Source organism: Castanea sativa, chromosome 1, assembly GCF_040712315.1.
Source record: "Castanea sativa cultivar Marrone di Chiusa Pesio chromosome 1, ASM4071231v1".
Classification (NCBI taxonomy): Eukaryota; Viridiplantae; Streptophyta; class Magnoliopsida; order Fagales; family Fagaceae; genus Castanea; species Castanea sativa.
The window spans coordinates 40,547,322-40,558,951 of NC_134013.1; the positions used below are offsets into that span (position 1 = coordinate 40,547,322).

Below are 11,630 nucleotides of genomic sequence, written 5' to 3' on the forward strand. Positions count from 1 at the left end.
TTTTATTTCTTTTTCTTTTTTTTTTCAGATTTTTCTTATTTTAATTCTGAATTTTTTATTAAAAAAAAAAACCACAAGCAAAACAGCGTCGTTTTAGTGGTTTTAACGGCAGTAGTAACTGAGCAGTAACGAAGCCTTGAATTGACAAAAAATTAAAAGTTAGAGGACTGAATTGACAAAAATGAAAGTTAGAGAACTGAAATGAAAAACGGTGAAAGTTAGAAGGTCAATTTTGTATTTTTGCCTAATTAATATTATAATATTAATATTGTAAATGACATTAATGGAGTGTTTGTATCCTAATACTAACTAGGAGGAGAAGTCTGCCATGAAATTGCCATTGTCTTTGTCGGCTTCAAAAAACAAAAAAGAATGTACTTAGTATGTTTTATCCAACGAAGTCTTTAGTTGTTTGGTCCTTTATTATAGTTTGAGTCCATGATTTTAAGGGCCTGTTTGGTAGAAGAGTTTAAGTAATATTGTTTGTAGTTTTTTGAAATACGTGTGAGTGACAAAGTATGTGGAAATATGTGTAAGGTTGTTTAAAAACTTACAAGTATAAGTGCTTGAGGGGTGTGGGGGGGCAAGAGCCAGGATTCAAGTTTCCAAGAGAGAACTTCACACATATACACTTAGATTAGGCTAGAGTAGAAATTATATCTTGTATAAAAAAAAATTGTTTAAAAACTAAAAATGTGGGTTTAAACCACTCTACCAAACAGGCCCTAAGATCTGATTTTTTTTTTTTTCCCCCCTGAAAAGCATCTGATTGTTGTCAACTGATAAGTAATTGTTGATTTTAGCGTTTGTATGTTGCTAGCATATAAAGCTGGTCAGGTTGTTAAGAATTATGGACTATTATCATCCTAGATAAACTTAAGCAGTGGTGGCTCTAGGATTTTCTTTAAAGGGGGTCAATAGTGTCTTGAGCTAGAATTTTGTTGTGGGAGAGTAAAAAATAAAATGATTAATTTTTCTTTTTGTATATACAATTGTTATATTACATCCAATAATCTAACATAATATTCTAAATAGTATACAATACAACTATACTGTAAAATAGTCAAAAAAAATATTAATAGTTTAAAAATCTGTAAAAAAAACAACAATAGAATGCATATAAATAAATAACAAATCACAATATTTGTCAAATTAATAATAATTTATTATAATCATATGTAATATCAATTAAATAAAAATACATAATAAAGATGAATAGCAACACACCTTAGAGTAGGTCTGAGAGTAAACCTTAAACTAAGGAAAATACATAGTAATTCATATAAGATTTTGCTTTTGAAGTGTATGGATTTTTAACCACACATGTGGTTATTCTCTTGAAATTAGAGCAAGCACTAAAAGACTTTTTGGACTCGAAAAACCGTAGAACACTTATGAAACTACTTGATTAGATAGAAAGAAAATATAGAAGGGAGAAAGAGAGAATGAGAAAAGAATCATAGAAATACAGATCAGTTGGTAGTACAAGTGGTGTAATTTTTTGTTGATGGAAAAGAAAAGTGCAGGAAAAAAATTTTTCATTTTACCATCAACTGTAAAGTAAGCCAGAATCCATAAAGAATATTTATTTTTTAATAAATGAGCAATTTTAAGAGTACAAAACATTTACGCAATAAAATCTAGGCAAGTTGTTAAAGGTATGTAAAAAAATGATGTTAGTTATGAGTTTAGATAAAAAGTCAATATATTATAACTTGTCACTTAACCTTTATTGTAGAAAAATTGAGAAAATATTGTGAAAATAGTACTAATATGATCATATATCATGTTTATTTCAATTGAGTTTAAACAAAATAAAGGGTTAGGGTGTTCAAAATTAAGGGTCAAAACAAAAAAAAACAAAAAATATTTTTAAAAAAATTAAGGGGGAATGATAATTTAATTATACTTAGAAAACATAACAATATTTGTGTTTTATTAGTCAATCCTTAATGAATCCTAGTGTTTGGATTCAATTAAAAAAACAAAATGTACGACACTAAAGTCAATGTATACAAGTCTCAGATTAGCTCAGATCAATCCATCTATCTTCTAATCTATATATACCTCAGGTCAATGATTATATATTGCTCTCTCTCTCTCTCTCTCTCTCTCTCTCTCCACTTCAACTGGTCTCCCTCCATCTTGTGGTTCACACCGTTTTCGGTATTTTTTATCCAAGCGTATGCAATATTTTGTAAGGACAAGCCGCGCACTTTCATTCTGATGCTTACTCTGTTGCCCATGGTTGCTTCCCTCTTGCTTATGTCTTTTGTGCGAATCTATAAAGCAAGCAGGGTTGATGACGAGAAGCACTTGAATGCTTTCCTTGCAATTGTGGCGGTATTTTTTTAATAATATATATATATATATTTATCTAGATTATGATGTAGTTAACTATGATTTATGCTTGGGTATTTTATCTGAATTTGTTTTGATTTAGACTTAGGTTTGGGCATGTGATTTTTTGAAAGAACTGTTTTCTTCTTTTTTTTTGGTTCCTCTATATTTTTCTTTATAGAAACAGTCCAATGAATAGTGAGACTAACTTGTTCTTCCCTTTGATTTTTGAATTTGATTGCAATTGTCAATTTTTCATATAATTACTGATATGTTTTTATTGGTTTTGTGTCTTATTGTGATAAAAGTTGAATACTTTAATAGGGTTTGTAAACTTGGGCTTCTTCCTCTAGAGGTCGAAAGTCTTTCATATTTTTCTTGTGTTTTTGGTTATTGGTTCTAGATGCACATTACTTTGTTGTTGTTGTTGTTGTTGTTGTTATTATTATACTGATGTGTAGAATTGGATCGCGGGTGAATTATAAATTGAATTCATAGATTAATGGGGTTAGATGTAGATTATTGGATGCATTGGATTTTTATGTTCCTATGTATTATGAGTTTGATACATGTATGTTCGTTGCTTTGATTTTGATTGACTCAAAAAAATATTGTATAGTTTATATCATCAATGGCCTTTTAATTGATAGGTTTTGGATCACGCTGAATTGTATGGTATCCTCCTTTCTCCAAAATTCCCAACCTTGACATAATAAGACAAAAGATCAACCACTACATACTACCATGTTACAAATATAAAAACATATTAGAATAGTAACTCTCTTCTAACATGAATATTGCAATGAAATGAAGTTAAAATTTATATAGCTAAAATAACCGTCCCCCCTAAAATGATTCATTGATTTCACCGTTGACATGGACACCTATGCCACAATATATATATATATATATATATATATATATATATATATATATATATATATACATATATATATATATATATATATATATTTTTTTTTTTTTCCTCTTTTTGAAGGAACATTTATATAAGGCTCGGTAGTCATAATAGAATGAAAATTGAAGCCGAGTTTAATTTTCCTAAATTCGTGTTTGTCGCAAGAGGATGAAAAATGAAAGAAGGATACATTTCTCATCACTTAACCCAAAGAAGGCATATTTTTAAATATTTCTTCCCAATTAAGTGATGGTATCTTAATTTCTTTTGATTACATTTTTGTTTATAGTTTGTAAAAGATCTAATGTTATAAGATTTGAAATAATCTTTTAAATTATCATAAATAAATATGCAATATAAACAAAACTTCTAAAATTATTCTTTTCAAAATTAATTTTATTTTTAATAATTTTCTCGTGCATTACAGGAGTTAGCGACTAATTTATAATATACTACTAATCACCTTCATTTCTTTTCCAGTTTTTCCGCACCTTATTTTTTTGGGCGGCAGCTTTCTATTTACGAGTTTGCATTTGTGTGCTAATTTAATGAAAAAACAATTGTATGAATAAAATGGAAAAAATTAAATTAAATCATTTTTCCGGAGGAACAAGGAACAGTAGAATGCAAGTAAATTACGACCAAAAATTTCGCAATACACCACTGCACTCTTTCATTTACTAGACAAAGCAAACTTTTAAAGATAAAGTCTGGGGTCATATTCAGCACGCTAAACCAATTTTCAGCAAACATATACCGAGAACTTTTACCAAATCCTGCATGCATTGGATCACAACAGTAGCCACTACAAAATTTATATGGTTCAACTTTCAAAACAATATTTCCCTGTCTGGCATCCTTCCGGTACATGCAGTTCAGAGCCAGAGACTGCCACAATGCCTGAAATATCAGTGACCCCAAATAATAAAACTGAAAAGGGTTGGGGTTTCCTTGGCAGATGAACATGAAGTATAGATTATCAATGCGTTTAAATGGCCAACTTTAATAGGAATCATCATCTTTGATGAATGATTTAACAGGAGTGGATAACAATATAACTACCTTTTGGGATCTCACCTTGACTGCTGCTGCACACTACTCATTTCCTAAAACATTTCTTCTTTTTTCCTGGGACGGCTCACATCGACTGGAGTCATGAAATACACTAATGCCCACAGGAATATCAGCATTAAAACATAGAAAAAGAACCCTAATGTTAAAAGCAAATCTATTTCTCCTGCATAATTTTACCTAAAATGTAACACTTGGCTCCTTAAAACAGTTGATGCCACCACATTGGTGCTATGAAATAACAGACAAGTCAGCCGCCTGGATTTCAAGTCTCATAGTACAAACGCACCAAACAATCCCATGTGCCCAATGCGATAAGTTCACAATCCATAAAAATTGTGACAGATTCCTAGCAAACCAAAAGTAATTGAAAAACTTCCTTACTAACCTGCATTCAGAAGGGATGTACCTGGCAGGACAAGCATCGAGAAACCTTTCAGACAAAAATGGCATAGCAATAAGAGAAAGATGGCAGGCTTCTTATAATCTCCTGATTAGACTACATCAGGATATTAATCAAGTCCCAAGCATCCAGCCAAAGGGCTCAGCAGATTTCAACACATCCAAGTTATAATTGTGGTGCATTAAAAACCACTCCTAGTAAGAGAAAGGAATAATCTAACCCACCCCTTTTCAAGCAGAAGCACTTCTTCCCGCAGAGAAGAAGCTACCAATAATTTCATAATTTTTGTTGAAATCAAGGGTGCAACTTTCATGACATCTCCAAATTTCAAGAACTAGCATACAAATACTCCATACGGTCAACATATCAATTCCATGTTGTCAACATTTCTTTTGATGCAGACTTCTCCGGTAAGCACTGGTATGGCATCTTTCCTGACCAGTTGTAGTAGCATGCAGAGAAGAGGTTTTTATGGTCTTCATATACCATCCATAAATGGTATTAGCCTGCCATATTCCATCTTCAAACTAGCTGTAGCAGAAGAAAAATCCTGCAAATTACAAAGTGTGAACTGATAACTGAGTGGGTTATTATAAATTAGTCTTAAAAAATACATAAAAAAGCTATAATTTCTTATACTATGCATAGCTTAATGTAACCATACTAGAAACAATTCATCCTCTTTAAAGAAGAATGGAATTATAAAATAGACCCAAGTCAAATTATGTTGTCCTACCTATCATAATGAGATGTTACATGTATATCTTGGAAGTATAATGAATTCTAAAAATGTGAAAAGGCAACTTAGGAAATAAAAAATAATAGCAAGGGTACCATATATCAAAAAGAAGACACCAAGAATCTCCACCATGCTACACAATTTTAAAAACACCAACTTTCAGGGATTAAGCAACCAAATGTAGAAGAAAGATCAAGCCCTGAAAGATCAGATAGCAGCTTATAAACATTTATATGACCTATCTTCTATAATGTAGATCAGCAAGTGTAGAATGCATCCACAAAGACTTCCTTTAATATGTTTTAATGGGATTAATTCTAGAGCTCACTAAGCCATATTTTCCCTCTTGTTCATAATCAAGTTTCAGAAGTCCACGTTCATTCACCTGATCACTTTACCATAAGTAACATTGTTATGATGAAAATTCATTAACTTGGTCAAAAGGAGAAAATCAAAACATGCAAAAATTCTTCAGTTTGAGCTCCCAAGGTACTTAGTGATGCTTCAGATAACAAAGAAGAGAATTTGGGGCATCATAAATATTAAGATCATTAAAAATTAGTTTACTAGGTAAAATACCTCCAGGAGAAACCCAAGGGTCTGATTCAAAAGATATAAAACATTAAGGTTACACCAGCATGTCATAAACATGGATAAAGTATAATAAAGAAGCTGTCAACAGCCAGCACATGGCACAACAAACACTTATTATCTATGAATAGAAATGGGAATTAAAGAATACTTTCACACGTCATTCACATTACATAGAACTGTAAATACAAGTTTTCTGTGAGCCACTTGTGACATCTATGTACAGCGCAGGACCCAAGCTTTTGTGGTCTGTGTTTATAACAACCAGTGTGATTGTAGTCACCTTAAGAAAAAATTACGCATGCTGGCATCAATAGAGGAGCTAATGCAACACATCAAATTAGCGACACATTTTGCAGCCTCCACAGATGCATCACTAGAATCTTCTTGATCACATACATAGCAGAAACATGACATCGAATCCCCACACCTTTGCAGCTTCAAAGATTGTATCACTAGAATCTTCTTGAGCAGATCCATTGCTAAAAATATAATGCAGAAAAGTCAACAATACAGTTATCTTGTAAAATAAGGAATCCAACCCGTAACATGACTGAAGTATGAGCCTAGTAAATTACCACATATCACTTCGCAGAAGAGATGCGTGGCAGTGATGAAATCCAGCTACTCGAAGGACCCATTCTATTGCCATGTCCATTACCAGGATTTGTTGCTTCAGAGGGCAAAACAGGCTTTGAGGAGTTTCGTTTGGAGGTACCAGCAAGCGAATACGAAGTAGAGGCCATGTGTGCTTCACTCAGAACCTACATAAGGGAAGTTCGTCACAGATGGATAATTGGATACGTCTCATAATGCTTAAAATTACTGCAAATTCAATTCCCCACCCCCCCCCCCCCTCCCTCCAAAAAAATGTCACAAGAAAATGCCTTACATTCTTCTCAATAGGATTCTCAGAATTTACATTCTTGGTCATTGGTGATTTAAAATGCATCCGAACACCAGGACCGCTAGAATTTCCAGTTCTAATGCGCTCTGTTGCTTCAGCTGGATAAGAAGCATTAACACCTGCCAAGCAGATAAAGAACAATCATAATATTCTTTCATTAATGCAGTTGCAAATCTGACATCAAGATCCAGAAGAGAGGTCCATCAGCAAGAACTAACCTTGATGATTGTCCACATCCATTGGCATTGCATGGCTGCTGCTCCCTCCGGGAACTGGCTGTACCGTGTACATTCAATATTTTTAGAAACTCAACAATATGTCAATATCCCTATTTCACACTAAAATAATTTTAAAAATTGTAAACAGACAAGCAGCAAATATACATACAGATAATCGAGGCTGGGTTCTACTCTTTTGAGACTGCTGGTACTTTATGATTGTCCAATCAAATATGTAATCTAATTCATACCCTGAAAAATTGCCAAAAACAAAAAGAATACAGATTAATTTGCAGCAAAGTAAGTCTTAGCATGGAAAATAGTTTGAATTGTACTGGCCATCATCTATTAATTCACAATTAGTTGTGCATGTTTAGAATTGATAGTTGATACCAAGTATGTGCTTCTAATTTACAGAAATGAAGCCTTTATATCTTGAGGAAATTACATGTGAGGTCATGTGTCCATGGGTATGACTCTCAAACTCCCATCTTACATGGGAAAATTGCCCAGAGATGCATTGGGACAACAGGCTGAAGGCTATCGTTTAATCTTTTATCTCTTAATTTATATTAACTTTGTGGTGAAGCTGCAGAGATTGGAAAGGGTCTGAACAGGGGCAGGGAACATCACCCAAGAAGAAAATCATCATGATTATATTGTCACTCGAGCATATAACTCCAAAACCCACTGGTCCAATTAACAGGTACAGTGTACACTTTATCAGATCACTTAAATTCCTAATAGACAATGCCATTCAGGCCTTAACATTACTTCCACACTGAGAATCAGGATCTCAGCAGCATTAAAGAAAATTACCCAAAAAGAGAGGAAAATGTATAACTAGAGTTTACAAATCAATACCTTCCCGATCAAATAAGTCATGGAAGAGACGCTTTAAGAATCCATAATCAGGCCGCTGATCAAATGTTAGTGAGTGACAGTAATGAAAGTATGAAGCAAACTCCACTGGATGAGATTTGCAGAGAACCTTCAAAAAACAACAGTCACATCAGATACACACGTGACTTTCATCATATATAGCAAGGGTCAACAGAGTCGGCACACACCTCAATAGGAGTTGATAACTTCTTCTCACATATTTTGTCATACTTTTGCTTCTTTGTGGCGGCTTTTAAACCCTGCCATGGAAGGCTATACACAAAAACAAAGTCATAAGAGTAATGATACACCAAAGCATGATAACGCAGAAATCACATCTTTTGGACCCAGTACCCCAATCCCTTGATATTAATACATGTAAAAGTGGTTAAATGCCGTAGGCTTGGCTCTAAATTTAATTTGCAGAGAAGAAATAAGTGAAAAGTATTGCTCTACCTTCCTCTCAAAAAATATAAAAGCACATATCCAAGTGATTCCAAATCATCCCGCCGGCTTTGCTCTATGAGGAAATTACCAATTGAGAAGCATGAGTGTCTATGTCAAAAAAAAGGAAGAAAAAGGGCAAAATAAAAAGGAGCCATAACATCTCCTAGTTTACCAATTCCAAGATGAGTATTGCAACTTGCATAACGTGCAGTTCCCGTCAAGTTTTTATTCTCCCTACATGGGACAATGGTTAGTTTCAATAACTAGGGATATGCATCTATTCACTGCATAAAAAATGAGGTTTCTATGTGTTTGTTTTTATTATTCCTTAAATATGTTCCCCGAAAAGTATAATTGATGTAGATGTCCAAGAACCAAAATAAACCATAACTGAAGACAGCAAAAAGAGTACCTGTAAGGAATATGACGATTGGTTGTTGCGTCCCGATATCGTTTTGCAAGCCCAAAATCAATTATGTAGACCTGATAAGCACAATAAAAACACAGAATGATTTGCACTGAAATGAAAGTAAAGCATAAAGACAGTAAAATAATACCTGATTTGCTTTCCGACCAAGACCCATGAGGAAGTTGTCAGGTTTTATATCTCTATGTAAAAATCCTTTGGAGTGGACGTACTCAATTCTCGTAATCTGAAAATAAAATAAAAAGAAAATAGTAAAACATTTACCGATGAACAATTTAATTACAGAATTCCTCAAAAAAACAGTACAAAGTATGAATAAGAGTGAACAATCTCCAAATTAGAGACATCTACAGTGCACACTACTATTCTTTCTCCAAACAATTGTTAACATGGTATTGGAAGTCGATGTTATCAAATACCAAATGCAACAGGCAAACAACAGAACAATGACTTCAGAAGCAACACACCACGGCTCCTCAACACATTTAAAATATCAGCACTTGTAACACGTATGCTTTTGAATCTCTAAATGGTGCCCTCAATGAGAAAATCATCACAAAGAATTTATGTAGTTTGGCAATGTCTCTACATTCACAGGAGCGGTGGCCAATTCTTCACTGTCAGAAAAGAATAGGGCTTACAACATATCAATACTTCCCCAGTCAAAACCCCAAAAATGCTCAGCTCCACCCATGAGGCCTCTATACTGAAGTTAAGTATTACTTTCTCGTTCAGAATATGAGCCACCATCTCTAACATGGGCACAAAACACAGCAAAGTAAAAAATTAAAAAAATATAAAACAAGCCCATTTCAATGGAACATTAAGCTTACCATTTGATCAGCCAACATCAACACCGTCTTCAATGAGAACTTCCTCCCGCAATACACCAACAGATCCTCAAGACTCGGCCCCAACAAATCAAGCACAAGTACATTATCCTCACCGTCTATCCCAGACCATCTTATATTAGGAATTCCCCCTAGGATGATAACACAGAAAACACACACACACACACACAAAACAATTAGCTAAAAAGCCTAAAACTTTCAACTTTGAAGAGTAAAATTGTGTGTATATTTGTAGAATACGTACTTCCTCCTTGAAGAATGTTGTATAACTTGGCCTCGTAAAGCAACTGCGGATGCTTTGTTTTACTATTTTCCTGCAAAAAAAAAAAAAAAAAAGCAAAAAACACAATTATAATTGAAACCCAAAAACTACCTTAGGCCTTTCATTTATCGAGAATGGGGCTTTTATGGAACTCTCTCTAAGGAATACTACTACTACTACTACTACTATGGCTAAAAATTAATCCATTTTAAAGCTTAGAAGTAGTAGTTATAGGCTTACTATTATTATTGCAAAGTTAATACTAATTAGCAATCAATTGCTTCTTAATTATTAATTAATCAATTAATTATAAGCCTAAGCTTAAATTATTCATACATGCACTACTTCATACACACACATATCTGCATGCATAATCAGATCATGATCCACAATTATGCGTGAGAGAGAGAGAGAGAGAGAGAGAGAGATTGGAGCTTACGATTTTAACGGCGACGATCTCAAAGGAATCTACATGAGTAGCTGCAGAGAAAGAGTTCAAATTGAAAGAGATCTATCAGGATTTTGGAAATAAAATTCGAATTGAAGCAAAAAGAAAAGCACATAATAACAAACTCACCGAGGAAGATTTCGCCGAAGGATCCACTGCCGATCTTGCGGCCGAGCTTGTACTTGCTGCCGACGATTCGTTCCATGCTCAACGATTCCGATCTCCCTATTTCTATCGGAGCTAGGGTTTTGGACTTTCGGATCGAAAAGAAGAAGAAGAACTAGAAGAGAAAATTTTATTTATTTTTTTTTATAGCTTAGCTGAGATAAAACTGAAGCCACACAGACAGAAGAGAAAAAACATGAGAGCGTGATTTTTGTCGCTGTAGAGTGGATTGTAGTAGTAGTAGTTGTTGTTGCTGAGGACTGCAGAAGGCAAGTTGAGGGGTTAGATTTGGGATTTTGTGAGTTAGGCAGAGTTTGACTTCACCACGACTCAAATTGAGCTGCGTTTGTTTGTTTATCAAAAAATAAAAATAATTTAAAGGGTTGGAATTGGAATTGGAAATTTGTGACCCTTTTGTGGCCGCCGCCCCAGTAAAAGTGGGTTTGGTAATAACAGTACTTGTGGCGATCCAATCTTGGGAGCTTTGTCATTTGTGTCGTCATCATCATCATTATTATTATTATTATTATCATTATTATTATCATTATTATTATTTAAGAAAATGGTAGCTTTATTAAGAAGATGATAAACATATTATATCATGACTCAAAGTTAAATCAATCAAAATAAGATTTTCCTCCATTCAAGTTATATAATTATCAATATCCTTGGTACGTTGAGCCCGAATTGTCTTGTCTTGTCTTCTAGTATGAGTTATCTGAATTCATCAAAAGTCATGTAACTAATGACGGATCTCCTCAAATATATTCAGTATTGTTGTTGGTGGTTCATTGTGACTAGTTAATGCCTATGAAACGATCATGGAGTAGCACTCAAAAACAACCTTACGTACACCCACATCCCAAGCAAAGTGCACCCCTTCCTCCATAGCCTTTGCTTCAATCTCCAATGGCCCCAGTGGATAGGTAATCTTCTTGCTTAGAGCTGTCGTTATGCATCTTA

General features: G+C 33.9%; 1 protein-coding gene and 1 long non-coding RNA gene across 3 annotated transcripts; both read right to left on the reverse strand.

Annotated features, from left to right (window-relative positions):
• Positions 1-3,891: 3,891 nt before the first annotated feature.
• LOC142605825 (uncharacterized) lies at positions 3,892-4,647 on the reverse strand. Its single transcript, XR_012839116.1, has 3 exons — positions 4,508-4,647; positions 4,319-4,421; positions 3,892-4,156 (listed from the first exon to the last, which is right to left on the reverse strand). It is a non-coding gene; the product is annotated as an uncharacterized LOC142605825 (long non-coding RNA).
• A 138-nt stretch (positions 4,648-4,785) lies between these two features.
• Positions 4,786-11,016, reverse strand: LOC142605816 (casein kinase 1-like protein 3). Of its 2 annotated transcripts, XR_012839115.1 has the most exons (16): positions 10,632-11,016; positions 10,494-10,534; positions 10,037-10,106; positions 9,775-9,923; positions 9,072-9,167; positions 8,927-8,997; positions 8,687-8,748; positions 8,524-8,587; positions 8,256-8,340; positions 8,050-8,176; positions 7,355-7,437; positions 7,186-7,243; positions 6,953-7,086; positions 6,639-6,824; positions 6,344-6,542; positions 4,786-5,280 (listed from the first exon to the last, which is right to left on the reverse strand). XR_012839115.1 is itself a non-coding variant. In XM_075777254.1 (15 exons), exons 1-14 carry the CDS (start codon positions 10,705-10,707, stop codon positions 6,645-6,647), a joined length of 1,296 nt encoding a protein of 431 aa, XP_075633369.1. In that variant the 5' UTR covers positions 10,708-11,016; the 3' UTR covers positions 6,012-6,542; positions 6,639-6,644. The 2 variants fall into 2 exon arrangements, 1 of the variants encoding a protein (XP_075633369.1); XM_075777254.1 differs by lacking the exon at positions 4,786-5,280 and having other exon boundaries at positions 6,012-6,542.
• Positions 11,017-11,630: the final 614 nt, after the last annotated feature.